Source organism: Ahaetulla prasina, chromosome 18, assembly GCF_028640845.1.
Source record: "Ahaetulla prasina isolate Xishuangbanna chromosome 18, ASM2864084v1, whole genome shotgun sequence".
Taxonomy (NCBI): domain Eukaryota; kingdom Metazoa; phylum Chordata; class Lepidosauria; order Squamata; family Colubridae; genus Ahaetulla; species Ahaetulla prasina.
In genome coordinates this window covers 305,525-328,384 of record NC_080556.1, presented here as the reverse complement: position 1 = coordinate 328,384, position 22,860 = coordinate 305,525, and the positions used below count along the sequence as shown (strand labels likewise).

Genomic DNA, 22,860 nt, shown 5'->3' with positions numbered 1-22,860 from the left:
TCTTTGTCTTGCTGCATTTATTTCCTGTCGGCATCTTCTTCTTTTGAACTTTGCCAAGAAAAGCCTTTGGCAGTTTGCCTAATTAGACCAAGGTTGGTGATAAGACTGAAGAATGGTGTTACGAAGAATTTGCTTTGATTTAGTTTGGAGGACGCTGAGAATCAGTTAATTCTCAGCTGTCCTAATAAAGTCTGTTCGTTTTTGAACTGATTGCGTCTACTACTACCTACTTGGGCCTGGGTCAGAACACAAGGATGCACCACGTCCATATCTGAATAACAGGACAGGAGAAAGACCAGAGGGAGGGCAAGGCTGGGAGGTGGCAGGGCCATCACTGACTGTCCCCAGGCAACCAGCTCCAACCTTCTCCGACCGGCGCCCTCCGGATGCCTCAAGACGCCAGCTCCATGCAACCCAACCCAACCCAAGATGGGAGCTGCAGTCCACCAGGGTCCAAAGGCACCCCTGGCATCAACCGGGTAGCTGCCAGCCTGGCTGAAGTTGGATGGAGCTGGGGCCCTGAGCGGTTTCCCTGCCTCTGCTCGCCCTCTTCTCCCCTCCACCTTCCTAGACATCCTTTGGGTTGTAACACAGCAAGTTGAACTGGAGGTTTTCATTCCAGTGCCGGAGCAGCACAAACAGCTGTTGAGCAGCTGTCTTGAGGGCTGGCAGGTTTCGCCCTTCCGGGATGTCCTGCTCTCCAAGCCACCGGCTGGCCTTGGCGGCCACTAGCTCCCACTCAATGAAGTAGGAGGCTGAGCTGTGCTCCAGCCACGCCAAGGCCACCGCCGTGGCCCAGAGCATCCCTTCCGGCTCGGTTCGCTGCTGGAGCTCCACATCGAAGAGCCATGCCTGGAGTTCAGAGGTCTCGCTCTCCGAGCCTCGGCCGCTGTCCGGCGGTGATGGGGTGTTCTCTGGGGTAGAGAAGCTCTGGATGGTGATCGAGGGAAGGGACAGCCTGGTCTCAGCCTTGGGGACTCTGGAGGAGCTTTCTGCTGGGCCTCCAGAACGATGTCCATGCAGGGCGGTCTCCCCCTCCTCAGCCTCTTCGTGGAGATGTTTCCCTGGAACATCAGCAACACCTGCGCTCTTGGCTTGTCCTGGACCTGCCACTTTCCTGGAGCTAGTAGAAGGGCTGAGGTCCATGCGGTGGCAAGAGAACGGCGAAGTCCACCTGAGCTTCTCCAGGGGGATGTTGATGGCCTCAGAGAAGGCCTTGTTCAAGAGGAAGGAGCCACAGGCCAGCTGGAGGGACACCTGAGGAGAAAAGCAGAGGAGAGGACCTCAACAAAAGAGTTCTTTCATCTCTTGAGAAGTTATGAACTTCTCAAAAGCACAGGGCAGAAAAAGCTGAGAAGGGCTGAGCCCTCACGTCCGGTTCAACCTTGGTAGCCAGGTTTTCCTCAGCCAGCCCAGCTAGAAGGTCCCAAAGCATTCATCTGCTGCTCTCGTTCTCCCCCCGCATCCAGCAGGAACCTCAGAACCTTCTGACCTTCTCTTGGCTCATGGAGAAGCTACCTTTGGAGGCACATCTCAGGTTTGGAGAAGATTCTCTTCTGAAGGGACTCGCCTGATGACCGAGGCCAGCCCCCAAGAGCAGAAGCTCAAAGGTAAATTACGGTTGCTCAAGTCCCCCAACGGAGACCCGATGGAGAACCAGGTTTCTACAAACCTAGGATGGAAATTTGGCTAAAAACACACAGCCCAGCATCGGGCATCAGACTTTGGGTAAGATAGGGCTGTGAAACGGTCGATCCGCAAGGCATTTTTTGCCTGTGTTATTAAGGGGAGGAGTCTCCAAACTCGGCCACTTTAGGACTTGTGGACTTCAACTCCCAGAATTCCTCAGCCAGCCATTCTGGGAGTTGAAGTCCACAAGACTTAAAGTGGCCGAGTTTGGAGACCCCGGCATTAAGGTGTGAACTGCTGCATCTGATTTGAACCTGGTTTGTGGCTTGTTTTGGTTCAGACCTGGTTGGTCCTGGGCATGCAAGAGAAATAAATTTCTTCCCCCTTCCTGCATAGACAGGCAGGCAGGCAGGCAGGCAGGCAGGCAGGCAGACAGACAGATGATAGATAGATAGATAGATAGATAGATAGATAGATAGATAGATAGATAGATAGATAGATAGATGATAGAGGGATAGATAGAGGGATGGATGATGAGGGATGGATGGAGAGAGAGGGGGGAGGGGAGAGAGAGAGAGAGAGAGAGAGAGAGAGAGAGAGTTTGGAAGAAAGGAACATCTCTTTCAACTTCCTCAAAGCTAAATTTTCTGAGGCAGCCCCAGTCCCCCACCCGGGATGCTCACCAATGGCAGATAATCGACATTTTCATTTTCATTTTCCAAACTGAGCTCGTTGCTCTTGGCAGGAAACTTCCCCATGAAGCCTCGGGCAGCCTTGGTCAGGAGTCTGGTCTTGTTAAACGTCAACCTGGATGAAGAAGAAACGGAGCCAAAAAAGAAGCTATGACACAGCCAGAACCTTTTCCCCCTTAGGGTCTCTTTCTTTAATCACATTCTGACAAAACAAAACTCAAAACTGGCTAATTGTTCTCACTGATAGAAAATTTCTCCTTTGGTTCTTTCCTTGATTCGTTTCCATTCATTGCTGGACTTGAGTTCCAATTGTGGCTATCACAGAATGTGCAAAATATTTTAAGTTTTAGTTCATCAAAACATGGGAAATATAATCATTAGAAGATTGAGACAGGGTGATAAACCCTGTTTATTGCTAGGAAACCAGGAACACTTAATTCCAAATTTTAAGAAGAATTCTGACAAATTCTCTAAAAAGTTTGCATATTGTCTTCTGTTCTTATGTGAGTAAACAGCAACCACATTTGGGGACAAAAGGAAAATTTTACCTGGCACCAAAGAAATTTTCGATGGACTTTTGAGAGGAAACGGATGGGCTACGTAGCGACCCTGTAAAGACAGGTGAACGTTAGCAATGATGTAGGGTATAAATCGGTGGTGAAATCCAATTTTTTTTACTACCGGTTCTGTGGGAGTGGCTTGGTGGGCGTGGCTTGGTGGGCATAGCAAGGAAGGATACTGCAAAATCCCCATTCCCTCCCCACTTCTGGGACCACCCAGAGGTGGTATTTGCCGGTTCTCTGAACTGCTCAAAATTTCTGCTACTGGTTCTCCAGAACCTTTCAGAACCTGCTGGATTTCACCCCTGGTATAAATTAGAGTAGGGGACCTCCAAACTTGGCAACTTTTAAGACTTGTTGACTACCCTTCATAGGAAACAGCAGCTGCCAATCACAGAGAATGACCCTGAGCTGGGCAGACGGAAGGAATAAATGCTTTTGTTTCTTCTCCTACCATCTGGAAAACTCTCGTGATTCCCTCCGGAGGAAGAAAGTGAGCCCGAAGGAGACAAAATATTCTCTTCTGCGTCTGGAATGGGGAAAAAAAAGTGGCCCCGAATCAGGAGCTTCTGAAGTTTTCTGAGCAGCAAAGTTTGTTCAGACATGTAAACATTGGTGCGCAGCATAACTCGGAATAAAATCAGTGCTGCGATCCTGATCTTTGGCGCCTGGAGTTAAATTTAAGTTTGAAACCATTTCTTCAACTGGTTCGTTGCAGGAAGAAAATTAAGGAGCATAAAGAAGGGAAGGTGGGTTTTTGCTTTTTTTCTGGAGGACTTGGGTGGAAGTTAAGGAGAAAAACTAAAGCATGGATGGTTTGATCTGGCAGCCACGTGGAGGGTGTTGTGGTCCGCCAGCAGCCTGCGGAGCTGGCAGAGGAGTCGGACAGCAATGAGGGTGAGGAGGAGCCTGGATGAATTTTCATGGCTGGTGCGGAGTGCTTGCCTCTGTTTAAGAACAGAGTATATAAATTTGATTAAATAAATAAAAAAGAACAAGGGGATCTAAAGGACTGCTTATTAGGACCTCAGAGTTGTACAGATAGTCCTTGACTTATGACTGCAATTGAGCAGAGTGAAAAAAGAGCTCCAGGTACAATCTTACTTGCGTTGGGCAGCCCACCATCTGCGCCGTCATGAATCCGCCCCCAGCTAGCTGAGAGTCCTCGATGCCGTCGGCTCTCGAACCCAGAACTCCGATGGCTGGAGGACTTCATCAACGGACCTCAACAAAAGAAGTGGGGGGGAGAAGGTCCATCTTAAAAGGGCTCAGAGGACCAAGGACCTGCTCTAATTCAAGGAAATATTTTGGAGTGATGAACAAGGGATAACAGCCTGGCCCAACAAAAAAATAGACCTGGGTCTTTGACTTACAACCAGAATTTCCAGGTGGTTGTTAAGTGAGTCGCACCTGACTTTATGATCTTCGATGGGCCACGCTGGTTGGGGAATTTTGGGAGCTGAAGTCCGTGCATCTTTAAATGCCCAAGGTTGAGAAAAACTATCTGGGTTTTGAATGCCAACATATGTATCTTCACAAGAGCTTTGAGCCTCACCTGTGTTGGGATATTTAACAACGGTTGGCAAATAGTCATTGCTGCTCAAGTCGACTGACACAAACGCCGTGAATTTGCTGATCACGTTGCAAGATTTGCTGGTGTGCACAGCGTTGGCTTGATACCGCCGCCCGGACCCTGTAGCCAGAGGGGCCAAAAATAAACTGCGTATTAGATGGATTCAGGATATTTGCACATCTCTCCCATCATTTGCGCTGCTCAAAAAGTTCTGCAAACATCAGGTGGCAAGTGCATGTTTTTTTTATCATTTTCAGTTCCATCGCAGCTGGGGAACTTAGAACGAGAGTTCCCTGCTTTGCATTAAAACGTCCAAAGAGCAGTATGGAATTCGCCTGGCGAATGTTCAGTGACCAATTTAGCCTTGTTCCAATTCTGGGCGAGAAAGAAACCTGCCTTGTTTCTGGAGAAAATAACCTAATCTGTCTGAAAAATATACATTTAGGGCAATTCCAACACTTCACTCAGAGAAGGTCTCCCCAGAGAAAGGGGCAGCGGAAAAACCAGCGAGGTCATCGGGCCCAGCTAAACAAGACCAGAATTTAATCCAGGGGTGCCCAAATACCATGCTCGATCTCAAACTCCCGCTCGGCCAGCTGCTCGAAGTCCTGGACGATGGACTTGGCGGCCAGGTGGTGGAAAGTCTCATTCCAGATGTCTTCTTCTTCTTCTTCTTCTTCTTCCTCCTGGCCCTTGTCTCCTCTGCTTTGGAAGAGGGGGCCGAGGTCGAAGGTTATCTCCCATTTGACCGGTTCGCCGTTCTGGAGCCCCTTCACCAGGGCCTTGCAGAGCGACCTTCGAGACCCCCTCCAGCCATCACCAGCCGAGGAACCCGGTTCCGGATCCAGAAGGTCCCAATCCGAGGTGGACTCAGTTTCAAAATTGAAGGATGGATGTTGGGCAGACTCTGCAAGAAACGTCAAAGAGATGATCACCCGTGCTGGGAATCCATAAGCCACCCGGGGACGTCTAACCTGCTTTCTGGGCAGGGGGTCCTCGTCCCACTCCCGAGAGCCTAAGTGAGTGAGACCTAAGTGAGTGAGACCTCCCACTCCCGAGAGCCTAACAAGAGGAAGCAAAGCATTCCTTAAACCAGCCCCAGCTGGCTCTGGTCCTTCACCCACACCAATCCCCCCCCCCAAATTCTCCTCTCATCTGCAAGAAATTTGGAAGGCAGTTTTGCAGAAGGAGAATTTGGGAGGAAACCTGCAGGGTTGTCGCGCGCAACACGAAGAATAACTCAACTTGTGGGATGCTCACTTTGCAAAGGGCTCCATTTACTACATCTGTGTGTGGTGTGGATGCGTAGACTCCCAAAGCCACCCGACACAAGAGGCCTTGTGGCTGCCTTGCTGGGTCATCAAGGGCCTACAAGCTCTGAGGGCATCTTAGAGTCAATGCAAGCCACCATTGCAGCTTACCCAGTTCTCCAGGGCTTCGGCCGTCCGAATACGTGTATCCCGAAAGGGACCCGGGTCCCGTCCCTGCCACTGTCTGCGTGGGGCCCCTGCGCATCTGTTGCAGGTCCTGGAGTAGAGATGGCCGCCGGGCACCGACTCCTCGGACCTTCTTCGTGGTTGGGGTGGGGCTGGCTGTGAGAGGCTGATCAGAGGAAGACACGTGACGGGGGAGGAGGAAGGGCCACACTGCCCTCACCATACACACGTGTGACTCAGTAAACGTGTTCCTGAGATACAGCAATCGAAATCGGTGCCCGTCTTGTACAGGTAGTCCTCGACGTACAACAGTTCGTTTAATGACCGCTCGGAGTTACAAGGGACTCAGGAGCGTTTTTCACCCTTACGACCGCTGCAGCAGCATCCCCAAGATCACGTGATCAAAATTCAGGTGCCTGGCAAACTGGTTCGTATTTATGACATTTGCGGGGTCCTGGGGTCACGTGATCCCCTTTTGTGACCTCCTGACAAGCGAAGTCAATGGGGAAGCCAGATTCCCTTAACCACCGTGTTACTAATTTCACAAGTCAAGCGATTCACTTAACAGCGGTGGCATGAACAGCTACAGAATGAGCCAAAGCTCACTTCGCAACTCCCTCGTTAGCAACAGAAATTTTGGGCTGAATCGTAAGTCGAGGACCACCTGAAACACCGACACATCCGGCAAACCACACCCGACTTTGTTTTGTGCCGTGTTTCACTCCAGGGTAAACCTAGGGTAAGAAAAGAACAACACCACCAGCCTACGCACAATCCTGCCACGGCCACCCTCGGGGTGCGACAAGCGAAGTTTTAAGACACCCTTAAAACTCGGAGCCGAAGGGACCTGAGCCTTTTGCTTCTTGCATTGAAGAAACGATGTGGAAATTTGCTGTCGGCCAGAATTCAAGTCACAAATCATCTTCTATGGGGTGGACGGGGAAGCTAGTTTTGCGTCACCACCAATTTGTTGTCTGTCCAGGCCAGGAAGTCACGGCCAGCTTTGACAGGCGTTGATTGACGCTTCTCGGGAGGCCAAAAAATGGATGGGCCTGAGCCCCCGACAGCAAGCCAGGCACAGAAGCAAGAGAAAGGAGGTTTTGACTCAAGCCAACGTTTTAATAGCTGCACGGAGGGAGAGAAATGGGAGATTCCAGCGGCACGCAGGGACCCTTTTCGGGGTGGTTGTGGTCCGTGTGTGTTGAAAAGGCCACGGGTGGAAGCTTGGACACGGAAGAGGAGAGAAGCCACCGAAGTGTGTGTGGCAAGGATGAAAAACGTCCAATTTTTCACACAAAGGATCCTCGAGTTACAACCACAACCGAGCCCAAAATTCCCATTGCTAAGTGCGACAGTTGTTATGTGAGCTTTGACCCATTTTACAACCTTCCTTGCTACAATTGTTAAGTGAGCAAGCCCCTGTTAAAGTCAGGAACCCGGTCGTTAAGCGAATCTGGCTTCCGCATGGACTTTGCTTGTCAGAAGGTCGCAAAAGGGGATCGCACGATCCTGGGACACGGTGACCGTCATAAGTATGAGTCGGTTGCCAAGCGTACAAATTTTGATCGCGCTGCCATGGTGATGCTTTGATGGTGGCCCTGAGTCACCTTTTCTCAGTACTGCGTCGTAACTTCGAACGGTCACTAAGCGAATGGTCATAAGTCGACTACCTGTATCCCCGACCTACGACCATTTCTGCAAAGGAGTCCAGTCGGGTCGCCAGTAAGAGGCCCTTTTCTCTGTGGGGGCTGCCTGGGACCCAGAACGGAAGACTGAAGACTGAACAGAAGGCTAGAGGGCCTCCTGCTTGGGAAGGGGGCTGGACTAGAAGACCTCCAAGGCCCCTTCCTTGGATCGCTGTCTCTGGAGGGCTCCTCGACAGAGCCGTCTCTGGTGCAACAGGGTGGCAGCGGAGGGCTTTGCGCTGCGAAGATGGTGCAGCCTTCACAAGCGGCTTTATACTCCGTGAAGGTCCCTTTGGGCCCCGTAGGGACGGCTGTGATTTAATGAGACAATGGCCCTAAATGAGAGGCGGAGGAGCCAGCGCATCGATCTAACCGTCATCCACTCAACGCCATTAAGTCTCCGCTGCCTCCTGCCAATCTCGCCCCGTGGAGCTCTGGGTGTTTGTTTTAAGGCTCCTGCACGATCCACCTTGGGTTGCTATGGAAACCTTTGCGCTCCCAGACCGGTCCTGCTCTCTGGAACCAGCGGAGGCAGCTGGGCTGCAAGTGGGGGGGGGCGGGGGAGCACTGCCACCTGCCAATCCTAGAGATCGCATCGATTCCCCACATGCTGGCACATCTAAGGAGGCCCAGAAGTGGGATGGTTCTTTCCTTTGCAGAGGTCTCTTTTTCTTATTCTCTGATTTTGCTTTCTCTGGCAATTCCCTTGGGGGGGGGGGGAGGGTTTGCAATTTGCTGGGAGGGGCTGCTTGGTTTCTGCTGCTCTCTGGGTCTCTGGTTGCAGCCTTCCAAGCAGGGGTGAAATCCAGCAGGTTCTGACAGGTTCTGGAGAACCGGTAGCGGAAATTTTGAGCAGTTTGGAGAAATAGCAAATACCACCTCTGGCTGGCTCCAGAGTGGGGTGGAAATAGGGATTTTGCAATACCTTTCCCCTGCCATGGCCACCAAGCCACACCACGCCCACCACAGAACCGGTTGTAAAAAAAAATGGATTTCACCACTGCTTCCAAGTCCTCCTAAATTCCCCGAGGCTGTTTTCCCATTTGGGAAAGATGGGAGTGATTGTCCGATCACAGGCACAGGTCTACACACACACACAGACACACACACACACACACACCCTGTTGCTACTTCCTCCTGCAGAAGAATGGCACCAACATTTGTGCGTCCACGAACAGAATAATGGAATAACCGAGTTGGAAGGGACCTTGGAGGTCTTCTAGTCCCACCCGCTGCTGAATTTGCCCTCAAGCAACCACCTGAAAGCTTTTGGTCGAAGCACCCGGGAGCCTCACCTGAAGCTCCACCTGCCAGGGCTGAGCGTCTGAAGCGATCCGGCTGAGGTCCTGCAGGTGGACTTTCCGGAGAGGGTTTGAGCCTGGGACGGAGCTGGAGTCGCTGGCCGTGGGGAGCTTCTGTGGGGGCTCCCGGTCGGCAATCTGATTGGTGCTGTAGGCCCTTCGCTGGGATGTCGTTACGGGGTCAGTGCCTGAGAAAACACAAGGCCTCCGTCAGTGGATGCAGCTAAACAACAAGCATCGAATAATTGAGCAGCCGGGGTGGGCTTTAGACATTAGGAGAGACCCTGGGCAAGAAAACCCTGGTTGGGTTTGGGAGTCCTTGAAGAGCTGGAGGTCTAGCATGTCAAAGATAATAAAATTTGCATTCCTGATTCTTATACCAACACACTCCCCTTTTCCTTAAAAGTTGCACAAATTTATCCACCTTCTTATCTTTCCATAAGTTCAGTGTTCTCCAGTTTATTAAAAAAAAAAAAAGATTCTGCAAAGCAAAGGAATACATTGGTAAAAATATTGGCAATTCTAGAACATGATCCATGATTGAATCCGTCCAAACCCACCTGAATCTATATCCGATTCGCTTCCCATCTCCCCACTGCTCCTCTCCGAAGGAAATCCACTTTCGGGGTCCTTGGTAATCTCCCAGTTCTCCAGCCCTCCTCCTCCTCCTCCTCCTTCTTCTTGGGAGTGGAAAAAAACAGAACTTCCCGATTCTTGCGAATGCAGCATCCTGTACCGGCGCCTCTTGTCCTGGGGAGAGAAAGTCAGGTTGGCCTGCATTCGTGTCTTCAGTGGCAGAGTGCCAGGTCTCTGTGTAACACTCTGGGAAGCTGACTGAGTCACTGGAAACCATGGTAGGACAACTACCATGATGGATGCTGATAAACCAGGATTGGTTACCTATGAGAAAACCCAACCCTTGATCTCTTCTCCCCCAGAAGACCCGTGATGGTTCTTTATTGGTCAATGATCTCATATCGAAGATTCTTGGGTTTTGGCTTGAATACAGGAAGCCCTTGACTTACAACGCTCCATTTAGTGACTGTCCGAAGTCACAACAGCACTGAAATAAGTGACACGGTTGTTCAGCGCAGCTTCGTGCGTACGTTGTGTGTCAAGGAGCCATGGACCTGAAGCTCCATCAACCACAGATGACTGAGCACGGAGATCAAGATTAGCAGAAGTCAGTCGGTTGCCTCCACTCACCAGCCGGGGGTTAGAGATGTACAGGGACGTGTCGCAGACAATGCTGTAGGCCACCAGACGGTCTCCTGGGAAGAGGCAGCTGGCGTTGACAGGCGAAATCAAGACTTCCGTCGTTTCGGGAAACACCCAGTCTACGGAGACATCGCTCACCACCGGTGCCATGGCCTTCTTCAGAGACCTGATCATCTAAAACCCGGAGGAAAAAGAGAATTTCAGATCAGATGGTGGTCACCTTAATCGCTGCCCTTAAAGCGCAGAGCCCTGATCGCAGTAAACCCCCCACCCCCAATTCAAGTACACCCCAAACAAAACCCATCTGTTCTGATCGGTCTGCAGGGAAGACCACTAAATAGCGCCTTGATAAGAGCACATTTGGAATAGGGCATCCAGTTTTGGTTGCCACAACGTAAAAAAGATGTGGAGACTCTAGAAAGAGTGCAGAGAAGAGCAACCAAAACGATTAGGGGGCTGGAGGATAAAACATATAAAGAACGGTTGCAGAATCAGGGATGTCTAGACTAGTGAAAAGGAGATCCAGGAGCGACAGGATAGCATCTTCCAATATTTGAGGGGCTGCCACAAAGAAGATTTGGGGGTCAAGCTATTCTCCAAAGCACCTGAAGGCAAGACAAGAAGCAGCGGATGGAAACTCATCAAGGAGAGAAGCAACCTAGAAATAAGGAGGAATTTCCTGACAGTAACTACTTGCCTCCAGAAATTGCAGGTGCCCCAGCACTGGAGGTTTTTAAGAAGAGTCTGGACAGCCATTTGTCCAGGATGGTATCAGGTCTCCTGCTTGAGCAGGGGGGTGGACTAGAAGACCTCCAAGGTCCCTTCCAACTCTGTGATTCTGTTGTATTACTTTTATTATAATGATATAAGCAATAGAGTTCTGCAATGCATTCTCCCCTCCTTTATTATCTTCCTGAGAACTAGGGAGGATTATGTCCGAGACTCTGGGGACAGGTAAATGCCTTTAGAGGTTTCTAACATCTGGCAGGCTTTGTGGCAGGTCCCCAAACACGAACACGGTTCTTCTTAAAAAGAGGCGATTTTCTAATCCCCTCCTTCCTGCTTTTGTAGTTGTGAGCCTTTGCCGTCTTTCAGCTATAAATTTTTGCTCTCGTCATTTGCCAGTGATGTTTCTGACAAAACTCATAAACACCTTCTGCGCAAGTAGCTGGCATTTTCTGACCTTCAATCACGCCAAGAAGTCAATGATGCCATCTCTCTCTCTCTCTCTCTCTCTCTCTCTCTCTCTCTCTCTCTCTCTCTCTCTCTCTCCCTCCCTCCCTCCCTCTCTCTCTCCCGTCTTTTATCTCACAGATTTGGCAGCTGAGCAGAAACCATGTATCATTATTGGAGGTGGGGAATGTCCTTTCATTCTCCCACTCCCTCCTTTTGCAGAAGGGGAAATGGGAAATGCTCAGGGTTCGTAAGACCATCTCTGATAGTCCTTGGGCTGGTTCGGTTTTTATCCGGCAAGCATTTCAGCTCACGCTGATTGAGCCAAGTAATCTACTGCGGAGTAATCCCAGGAGCTCCCTCGTTTCTCTTTCTTAGCCCAGGGCATCTCACGGGGTTCTTGCGGTGGGTGGGGATACAAAGGAGGAAAAATCCTTCTGTTTGCTGCTGTGTTGGGGACATCGAGATAAGGCAGGTTATGAAACCGAGGAATAAACAGAAATGCTCTTGCCTTCTGTTGCTTTGGAGAACTATGTCCATGGGCTCCTCTCTGTGGCAGCCCCTCAAATATTGGAAGATGCCATCATGTCAACCCTAGCCCTTCCCTCCATTAGGCTAACCGTACCCAATTCCTGCCACTGTTCTTCACACATTTAAGCCTCCCGTCTTCTAATCTTCTCTCTCTCTCTCTCTCTGTCTCCTTTCTTTCCTTTTTCCATTCCTATCCTTTTCGTTCCTTTCCCTTTCTGTCCTTCTTCTGTTTTCCTTTCCTTTCTCTTTCTGTCCTTCCTCTATCTTCCTTTCCTCTCCTCTCCTTTCCTGTCCCTCCTCTTCCTCCTCCTTGTCCTATTTGATAGGAACTGCATCAAATCAACCGTCATCCCCAAATAGAAAGCCATTCCTTTAAAAAAAAGAAGTGAGATGGAAGGAGAATGTTTTTTTAAAAAACACAGTGGGACTTTTTCCCCCCTGCACAGCCCCAGCTGCACACAGTCTGAGGGGCCCACCTTTGGCTGCACCCTCTCCCCTTTGGCCAGGAATTCGGCACTTCCTTTGGTTACGGCGGCCAGGCCCCTTAGCAGCCTCTGGCAGGCATTCTGACCAATGCCAAAAGTGTAGCACCTGCAGCCGGAAGAGAGGAGAGGAGGGGAGCAGGTGGGCAAGGAGAGAGGGAGGGAGGGAGGGAGGGAGGGAGGGAGGGATTGCCCACCCACCCTCCTCCAACACCCAGCTGGCCCCCAGCCAGGTCAGCCCCTCTTGTGGGCTGAATGTCCCCTGGCCCACCTAGTGGAGGAGGCGTGGCTTCGTAGGAGCTCCAGGACTTTGCCCGTGTTCCCCCCCACCCCGTCTGTCAGCAGGAAAAGCAGGCGGGGGTGACCCCGGTGGATTGGCTGCCGGATGACCCACTTCAGAGGAGATAGGATGTTGGATCTGCCCATGTCCGCCCGGATCTTCTTGATGCTCTCACAGGCCCCCGCCAGGTTCTCCTGCAGGAGAAGCAGAGAAGGGTCTCTGGACACAACCAGGAAGGATCGCTGGGACAACCTTTTGACATCTGGACAAACCTCCACACACACACACACACACACAACTGGTGTGGAGGGAGGGAGGGAGGGAGGGAGGGAAGAAGGACTGGACCTGGATGGCTAGAACAGAGTTAGCTAAGTTCCCCCTCACGAGAAGGAAAAATACAGGTAGACCTCAAATTGCAACAGCCCACTTAGTAACCGTTCAATGTTTCAAACGCACTGAAAAAATGTGACTTGGGACCATTTATCACCCTTATGACCGTTGCAGCCTCAGGTCACATGATCAAAACGCAGAGGCTTGGCCACTGGCTCGTATTTATGACGGTTGCAATGTCATTTGATCCTCTTTTGCGACCTTCTGACAAGCCCAGTCAATGAGGAAGCCCGATTCACTTAACAACTTAAGAACTGCAGTGACTGACTTAACGACTGCGGCGAAAAAGGTCCATAAAATGGATCAAAACCCACTGAGCAACTGTCTTGCTTAGCAACAGGAATTTTGGGCGTAATGGTGGTTGTAAGTCAAGGACTTGCTGCATTTCAAAAGGGAGCAGAGTCTTCCCCGAAATCAGGTGTCGCGTATGGGCTGAGGCTCTGTTCACACAACAGGCTGGCTCTGATCCCCGAATCAACCCGTTTTGTGGCTTGCATGGACTGACCCAGAAACTGCCATCCCCACCACCTTGGAGGTTAGAAGGAACCAACCGGGCGAAAGCAGCCCTTGCGCCAGCACATCCAGGGTGGACTGCAGAATGCCTCCCTTTACCTCCGAGTAGGCCTGGCTGGCAGGGAAGATGGCCTTGAAGGTGGATCCGAAGCCAACGATGTTGAAGAGGCAACCCGGCACGAGGCTCTTCAGGATGACCAACAGGGCGTCCTGCCAAAAACAGAGACGCTCAGGGGTCAGGGATCCGAGGCTTTCTCGCTCCGGGAAACGAAGGGCCAAGAGACGCCCAGTTCCAGCAGGGAGTCCTCGGTGAAGGAGAGAGTGAAAATGCACTCTGCTCACCGAGGGCACTGATGGCATTCCCTAGTTGGCTCATGAAATGTCTGCAAGGAAACAGCCAAGCTCAGAGAGCACCAAGGACCCCACAGCTCTCCTCCTCCTCTCCACAAACCCCACTTTCCTTTAGCACTGATGACGTTCCCTATTTGGGCCATGAAACGTCTGCAAGGAAACCACCAAGCTCGGAGAGCACTCAGGATCCCCAGAGTCCTTTTCCTCCTCCTCCTCCTCCTCCTCCCACAGCCTTTGGCATCGGTGACTTTCAAAGCTGGATTAATGAATGGTGAGTCACCTCTTGAGAAACACTGCAAGGTTTTGGTGCAGGCAGCTTCCAAGCTCAGGGAAGGCAGACCTGTCAGGGAAGAGACGCCACCAAACCTGTCCATTTCTTCCGGCCAATGTCACGCAGCGTTGGGCACTTAGCATTCCAGGCATGCCATGAAATCACGTCGTTTCGAGGGTTGGTAGTTGCTAATTTTTTTCCATTTGTTTCCTATCCCTGTTGTGCAGTCTGCACACTACAAAGGTTGTGTGTGTCTAACTTTCCTTTCGACTGCAGTGCAGAGTTATGTTGCAGAACCTCAGCAGTTTGAAGATGGGTGGACTTCAACTCATCCAATTCCCTAACCATATCCCTTTCTCTCCAATCTCTCCACTCTGGAGAGTGGGATGGACTCAGAGTGTGAAAAAGAGTGTGGCTGGCTGGGGAATTTTGGGAGTTGAAGTCCACCCATCTTCAAGCTGTTGAGGTTGTGCAGCAGTGCTTCTAAAGTCTAAAGAGAGTTTTGTACCCCAATTTGTGTTTCTCGTTCCATGAATTTGATAAAATGGAACTTGAACCTGGATCCCTCTTTCTCTCTCTCCCTCCAAGCCCTCCTTCATGGCACTCCCCTCAATCCAAGGCCCCCGCGGCGTAGCCATCCTACCTTCACCCGAGCAATGTTTGTGCCAGCCATACTTTGGCTGCGGTCCACCAGGAATATGAATTCTCCGTGGGTCATCCGGAGGTTTGGCTGCACCATTTTCAGATCCGGGCAGAAGTTCAACATGATCACCGGGTGGTGAGGGATGTCTTTGTGAAGCCTCTTGCGGATAATTTCAGTCTGAAAGGACCAAGGAAGAGAAATTAAAAGGCATTTTTAAAACTCTTCTGGCTGCCCACCCATCTGGGGCAATTCATGGTGGGAGAACTTTCTCTGGGGCTGGTTAGAGGATGGGATAAAGACGGATGGATGGACGGGCAGATAAGCGAGCCAGGGAGGGGGGAGTTTATCCACATACAAATACAAACAAGATATGAAAAAAATGTAAAGTCATATGGTTTTTATTTAGAAATGACAGATCTGGGTAGGATACTCACAGGAACAGATGATAAAATAATCAAAAAAATATACAACTTCTCAGTATTGAATTGGAAGAAGAGCAAGTAAAGGAAGCAATGATAGCTTGGGCAAAAAAAATTTTTGGATATTCAATTGAACTAGATAAATGGCAGCAGCTATGGGAAAGGGATTATAAATTAACAATGTCCACTGCCTATAAAAAGAACCAATATAAAATGTTTTATAGATGGCACATGCCACCTGAAAAATTGGCAAAAATGTTTAAAGACAAATCAGCTAAATGCTGGAAACGCCATCAGACACAAGGATCATACTATCATATGTGGCAGACATGTCGAGAAGCGAGAAATTATTGGATTAGAATTAAAACATGGTTAGAAGAAATGCTTGAACAACATATTGATTTAAAACCTGAGCTGTTCCTATTGGGAATCCTTCCAGAGAAAATTAGCGAAGAAAAGAACAATTAATAAGTGGAACAAATTGCCTGCAGAAGTTGTAAATGCCCCAACACTGGAAATTTTTAAGAAGATGTTGGATAACCATCTGTCTGAGATGGTGTAGGGTTTCCTGCCTGGGCAGGGGGTTGGACTAGAAGGCCTCCAAGGTCCCTTCCAACTCTGTTGTTATTATTATTATTATAAAAGATATATTTGATATGTAATAACTGCAGCGAGGATAGTATTTGTGCAAAGATGGAAAGCAGAGAAAATCCCTTCGGAAGGGGAAGTAATTAAGAAAATATTAGATTGTGCACAAATGAATAGACTGACTTTGACAATTAAAGAAAAAGAGGATTCGGAATATTGCAAGGTATGGAGACAATTTTACAATTGGTTAGAGAAGAGATATAGATAAATGTATTAACAGTAAACAAGTAAATGTTATAATAATTGAAGTATGGGGAGAGTGTTACAATAAAGAAATGGGAAAAATAAAGAAACGAAGATCAGAGGAGTAAAAAGAAGATGATGAAGACACAATAGAAACATCTAGAGGATACACTGAATGATTGATTATGTATTGTTTGTTTATAAAATAAAAAAAGAGAGCCAGAGGGCAGCAGAAGAGGAGGGCTCGGCAGAATCGGACAATTGCAGACAGGGTGGGATGCAAAGATGTTCCCAGGCTGCACAGATCTAAAGCAAAGTCCCAGAGGCGTTTTCTTTTGGAGAGTCAACTGACTTTCTTGTTTCAAGACGCATGTCTGAATGGATGGCCCCTCTTTAAGTAGGAGAGGAAGAGCTGTGGACTTCGGGCAGAATCTGCAGGCTCGGGGCTTAAAGGAATAGAAAGGAGGTCTTTGCGCCCCATGTCCCTCCTGTGGCAAAACCCCACACCCTTCCCCCTCCTCACCTTTTTCTCCGGGCTGGGGTCCTTCTTGATGCCTTTGATGAAATCGCTCCGCCCCCTCAGGTGCTGCTCGTACTGGGCAGGGGCCATGTCCCCCTCCTCCATCAGGACGTGGGGCATGTGGGGCTCTGGGAAATAAGGGGGGAGGGGAAACAACAAGATAATCAAAAGGAGGGACCGGCAGAATCTCTCCGGAACTCTGCAGCTTCGCCCCTTTTAGAGCAAGCCACGATTTTTGGCTCTCATTTGTACAGCTGCAATTTGCAACAAGTGCAACAAAAACACACACAGAGAGAGAGAGAGAGAGAGAGAGAGAGAGATCAAATGTAAACAAGGATTGGCAGGGACGGTTCTCAGAAAATGGAAAGCCTGCTTATAGCATGGCATCCTAGGGTTGGAAGGGACCCTGGAGGTCTTCTAGTTCATACAGAAGAACAGAAGGATAGAATAACAAAACAACAGAGTTGGAAGGGACCCTGGAGTTCTTCTAATCCAGGGGTCTCCAGCCTTGGCAACTTTAAGACTTGTGGACTTCAACTCCCAGCTTTGCTGGCTGAGGAATTCTAGGAGTTGCAATCCACAAGTCTTAAAGTTGCCAAGGTTCTAATCCAACCAAAGCAGAAGAGCTTCCACCATCCCGATCAAATGGCTGTCCATTTTTTCTTCTTGAAAAGCGATGGAGCAGCCACAACTTCCATGTTTCTCTTCTTCTTCAACAAGGGAAAGACCCCTCACCCACCCTCCGGGCTAAGGAACCGAAAAGGCTTCCCACCTACCGCTCGGATGGATCAGGACCTCCACTGGACGGTCGAAGGTGTGCTTGTTGGCCAGGGTGATGGTGATGCTCCTGGCCGACCTGGCCGAAGGGTCGGCGTCCGCTCGGATCTCGTGCGTGGGGCTTTCCACTCCTGTTTTGGGAGGGGGGATGCAGAGGGAGGGTCTCAGAGATCATCTAGATCTGTGAGAAAACAGTTTTGTGGCTGCCTAAACCCTCAAGATGGCCACTCAGCCTCCACTTCAACTGCCTTGTATTTATGACCGTCGCAATGTCCCCAGGGGTCACGCAATCCCCTTTTGTGACCTTCTGGCAAGCAAAATCAGTGGGAGAGCCGGATTCGCTTAGCGACGGTGTTCCTAACTTAACTGTAACGATTCAGTTAACAACTCTAGCAAGAAAGATCGTAAAACGGGGCAAAATTCACTTAGCAACCGTCTCGCTTAGCCAGTGAACTGTTGGGCTCAGTTGTGGTCATAAATCAAGACCCACCCATATATTTTTATTCCCTCGTCGAAAGGTGGCTTTTCTGGCCGAGAGGCAGTATAGGGGATTTTTGACACCCTGATCTCAGGGCGAATCCGTCTCCATTAAATGCATTTAGCAAAAACGGAGGGGAGATCTGATTAACATCTCCCGCCTCTAATGTGCAAATTAAGGCAGCCTCAGCTTCTCCTTTGTGCCCTTGAGAGCAAAGTCTGAAAACTTCTCCGGAGGATTGGCTGTAAATATCATCTTGCATCTCTTCAGGAGCTTCTTCGACAGTCTTTTTAATTACATTTATTTGGATCACTTTGATCCATGTGGCCGCGTGGGCTCTATGCCCGGCCCTGCCCTCATTTCCTCCCTCGGCTTCCAGGGGAAATTTTCAAATTAAATCCCCTTCCTGGCCGTCGTGACTCAGCAGCAGAGGGCAGGGTGGGGTGCCTCTTCCTGCGTTTGGATTTTCTTAGTTATTCGTGTTGCTAAGTGAGACATTTCTTAAGTGAGTTTTGTCCTGTTTTATGGCCTTTCTTGCCAACAATCACCACAGTTGCTAAAATAGCCACCCAGTTGTGAAGTGCCCGGCTTCCCCTCAAAAGGGCATCACCTGACTTTCTTGCAATCGTCATAAATATGAGTCGGTTGCCAAGCTTCTGAATTACGATCACCTGACCCTGGGGTTATTGCCCTGGTCATTAAGTGTGAAAAATGGTCATAAGTCCCTTTTTTCAGTGCCATCATAACTTCGAACAGTCAACAAATGAACTGTTGTAATTCACGGATTCCCTGAATGAGGCCTGGCCACATCAGCACCTTGGAGAGCTCCCTGGATCATTCAATGGGGGTCTTCATGCAGATCTTAACTTTGAGGGCAGTGGGCCATCTGAAGGCCATCTTCTGGGACACTAGTTGGTTGACCACTGGGTGGACAGGCTGCTGGAGAAGAGGGCCCAGGCATGGCTTAGGTTCTTCAGAGGTTCTTAAACTGACCAGCCCAAGTAATAAGTGAATCTGGCTTCAACCAGGACCAGAGATCCGGCTGCCCAGAAGATGTTTTTCCTGCCTCTTATCTCCACCTCCACCTTTCCTTTGATACTCCAGCTGACCTGCCAATAAACACGGCCCTCGGATCTCCAGGGAGAAGCTGAACTCGTACTCCGCAGGGTTGGTGGTCTCGGCTTCCAGGAGATGCGGCAGGCAAAATTTCCCTGCTTGTTCTGGAGAAAATGTCCCACTGCAGTGCCTGTCCCTGCTGAGGAGAAGGCAGTTGGTCAGAGCATGTCTGTATGTGGAGGAGGAGGACCAGGAGGAGGACTGTGGGGTCCCGGGTGCTCTCTGAGCTGCGCGGTTTCCTTGTAGACATTTCATGACCCAACTAGGGAACATCATCAATGCTAGCAGGGAGTGGGGACTTGTATATAAACAGAGAGCAAACCCCACTAACCTACTAGCGCTGATGACGTTCCCTAGTTGGGTCATGAAACATCTGCAAGGAAACCATCCAACTCCAAGGGCCCCACAATCAAAGCGAGTTTTGGAGCCAGGCATAAACCTAGCTGAAAAAAACGATGTTCAAAGCTGAACCCACCAATTTTTCAACCCTTCCAAGATGCTCTCCTTTAAAGGTTGGTATCCTAATAACTTGGCTTTTTTCTTTTTCTATCCTGCTGCTGCTAGCGCATTAAATATCTTCTCAGTTTTGTTTTTCTTCTACAAGCAAAAACCCGGCATTTGGGATTTCACCGTCTTGTCTTTTTTATTTAACACGCACTTTCCCCATCATAAAAGTCTCCCACAAGTGGTTTTGATGAACTGCTGCTTATCCAAGATTATTTTCCCGCTCAGGGCATTATTAGATTTTTTTTTTTTTTAGGAAAAGATCAGCTGCAATGGCAATCTGACTCAAAAAAGGACTTTTTTCTTGGGTTTTCTCCTTGTCTTTTCCTGCCTTAATCCAGGAGACTAAAATCTGTGCGGATCTCAACTCATCTCTCTCCTTTCAAAGCAAACTCTGGCAGAAGAGACTCCCATCGGGGGTAGGGGGGCTGCTTACAAGAGGAGGTGGTGTCCCGAGAGGCTGCTGGTCAGATCGGAGGCTTTCTGGGGCACTCTGGGGGCACAGACGGCCGGAAGGAGGACCCTGACGGCCCCGGTTGGGAGGGTCTGGAGCTCAGAGGAAGTGCTGATGCAGATGGACACATCCACTTGAGGGGGAACAATGCCCACGCTGGCCACAAAGATGATCCTCTCCAGGTCTTCATCCAAAACTACGTGGCCTACAGGAAAGGAAGTTCAGGTGACCTGTGTCTGCTTAGCAGGCCTTGTCTACATTTCATTGAAGGCTTTCAAGGAGGTGCCAGGATCTTCTTTTCTAAGGCAGACGTGTGGACTTCAATTCCCAGAATTCCCCAGCCAGCATGGAATTCTGGGAGTTGAGGTCCACAAGTCTTAAAAGTTGCCAAGTTTGAAGAACCCTGTTCTCAGGGAACAGTTTTAGTTTGCTGCCTCCTAGAACCTTGAAGGTTCAAGACCAGGGGTGAAATGCTCCCGGTTCAGACCAGATCACCCAATCCAGTAGAGATGGTGGTGGGTGGTTCGGAGAACCGGTAGCAAAAATCCCTGCCCGCCCCCCTGCCCATCTGAGCCGTGCGATCATCAGAGGGTTTTTTAAAAAAACTTTTTAAAGCATTTTTTCTTAGGCCGAAAAAATGCCTTTGAGAGTAAAAAAAAAAAAAGCCTCTGATGATTACATGGCTCAGCTGGGATCATCAAAGGCTTTTAAAACCATTTTTTTACAACCTCTTCGGCTGAAACTTTTAAAAAATGCTTTTAAAAGTTAAAAAAAAAGTTGGCCACGCCCACCCAGTCACATTACCCCCACCAAGCCACGCTCACAGAACTGGCAGTAACAAATTTTACATTTCACCCCTGTTCAAGACATAGAATATCGGAGGCTGCATATTACCTGGGATTATACTTTGCCCCCTCCCCTCCTCCTCTCTCACCTTCCTCATCTGGGGGTCTTCCATTGCTGAAGCAGCTCTCCTCGATTCTCGCCTTGTCTTTGATCTGCACCGTTACCACCCGTTCAGAGATCACCGCTTCAAAGCCTACCACGGTGGTGTATTCGTCCAGGGGATAGACAAACAAGCCTGGGAAAGGAAGGCAGTTTTTCAGCTGGAATAAAACCTCCCCAAGAAAGACAAAAACTACCAAGAGAACCAGCCCCACTCAGGACGATCCCTGGGCCCATCTGCTTTGGCAACCCCAGAGTGAAATATGGAAACCCAAGGGGTGTCTTGCTTGGCACCTTCCAAATATGGGTAGTCCTTGACTTAGGACCATAATTGAGGCTAGTTGCTAAGCAAAGCAGGTGTTAAGTGACTGATGCCCGAATTATGGGCATTTTTGACATGATTGTTACGTGAATTACGCAAAGAAAAAAAATCTGCTGTGAACCCTGTGTAGGCATCAGGAAGGGCATCCGGCCAGTAAACGCTCAGCTCCATCCAGTCGCTTCGATTCTACCCCAAATTAAGGGATTGCAGGGTCGTAAAAAGGGAGTAGTTTTTTTTTAAAAGTAAATCAGGTGGTCATTAAGCAAATCCAGCTTCCCCCAATGACTTTGCTCGTTGGAAGCTGGCTGGGAAGGTCGCATATGGCGATCACGTGACACCCCCCCACCGCCCCCCAGAACGCTGCCATTGTCATAAGTACAAATCAGTTGCCAAGCGCCCGAATTCTGATCACATGATTGTGAGGATGCTGCCATGGTTGAAAGTGTGAGGACCGGTTATACAGTCAGTCACTTTTTGAACTTCAAAGTCTAGAACTACCTGTAACTCTTCAGAACCTGGGAGAGTTCTCCTCCCCTTGTAATGCAGGGGGAAAAATAGAAGAATGAGACTCCAGGAGAGGCAGTCCTACTGACCTTCGAAAGGATGGTTCTCGGAGTTGCGGTAGGACAGACAGGCGGTCATTCCAAAGGCATAGCCACTGACGCACGAGGTGACCTCCGAGACAGCCAGAGGGAGGACGGTGCCGGTTGTCCAGTTGACCAAGCCTGGCATCCTGGCGGCCGTTTTAGGATTAGAGCAGAAAAGGAGCTCCGACTCTCCTCTGAAACAGAAATATTGCATCAGCCCAAGATGGCCACAAGCATCCGTCCACCAGGCCACTGCAGGGACTGGTTGGTGGAGATAGAAAAAGTCTGGGGTGAAATATAGAATAGAATAGAATAGAATTTTATTGGCCAAGTGTGATTGGACACACAAGGAATTTGTCTTGGTGCATATGCTCTCAGTGTTACATAAAAGAAAAGATACGTTCATCAAGGTACAACATTTACAACACAATTGATGGTCAATATATCAATATAAATCATAAGGATTGCCAGTAACGTTATAGTCATACAGTCATAAGTGGAAAGAGATTGGTGATGGGAACTATGAAACGATTAATAGTAGTGCAGATTCAGTAAATAGTCTGACAGTGTTGAGGGAATTATTTGTTTAGCAGAGTGATGGCCTTCGGGAAAAAACTGTTCTTGTGTCTAGTTGTTCTGGTGTGCAGTGCTCTATAGCGTCGTTTTGAGGGTAGGAGTTGAAACAGTTTATGTCCAGGATGCGAGGGATCTGCAAATATTTTCACGGCCCTCTTCTTGATTCGTGCAGTATACAGGTCCTCAATGGAAGGCAAGTTGGTAGCAATTATTTTTTCTGCAGTTCTAATTATCCTCTGAAGTCTGTGTTTTTCTTGTTGGGTTGCAGAACCGAACCAGACAGTTATAGAGGTGCAAATGACAGACTCAATAATTCCTCTGTAGAATTGGATCAGCAGCTCCTTGGGCAGTTTGAGCTTACTGAGTTGGCGCAGAAAGAACATTCTTTGTTGTCCTTTTTAATGATGTTTTGATGTTAGCTGTCCATTTGAGATCTTGCGATATGATAGAACCCAGAAATTTGAAGGTTTCTACTGTTGATACTGTGTTGTCAAGTATTGTGAGAGGTGGAAGTATGGAAGGGTTTTTCCTAAAGTCTACCACCATTTCTACGGTTTTGAGTGTGTTCAGTTCCAGATTGTTTTGGTTGCACCACAAGGCTAG

General features: G+C 49.2%; 1 protein-coding gene across 1 annotated transcript; it reads right to left on the bottom strand.

The window, feature by feature from the left end:
* Positions 1-567: 567 nt before the first annotated feature.
* On the bottom strand, positions 568-21,826 carry VWA5B1 (von Willebrand factor A domain containing 5B1). The gene is made up of 21 exons (XM_058161434.1): positions 21,688-21,826; positions 20,762-20,908; positions 19,810-20,032; positions 18,863-19,008; positions 17,275-17,406; positions 16,502-16,626; positions 14,729-14,905; positions 13,563-13,673; positions 12,552-12,754; positions 12,275-12,389; positions 10,083-10,268; positions 9,437-9,626; positions 8,871-9,064; positions 5,876-6,056; positions 5,020-5,361; positions 4,437-4,574; positions 3,986-4,105; positions 3,336-3,410; positions 2,870-2,930; positions 2,313-2,436; positions 568-1,257 (listed from the first exon to the last, which is right to left on the bottom strand). The coding sequence occupies exons 1-21, from the start codon at positions 21,824-21,826 to the stop codon at positions 568-570; spliced, it is 3,819 nt and encodes a 1,272-aa protein (XP_058017417.1).
* Positions 21,827-22,860: the final 1,034 nt, after the last annotated feature.

Bases quoted from the DNA above. Each gene is read 5' to 3' on its own strand.
- VWA5B1 (XM_058161434.1), bottom strand. From the start codon at position 21,826: ATGCCAGGCTTGGTCAACTGGACAACCGGCACCGTCCTCCCTCTGGCT. The intron at 4,106-4,436 runs GTGAGGCTCAAA...TCTTTTGTTGAG, and splicing joins TGTTAAATATCCCAACACAG to GTCCGTTGATGAAGTCCTCC. The intron at 2,931-3,335 runs GTAGGAGAAGAA...CTGTCTTTACAG, and splicing joins TCACGAGAGTTTTCCAGATG to GGTCGCTACGTAGCCCATCC.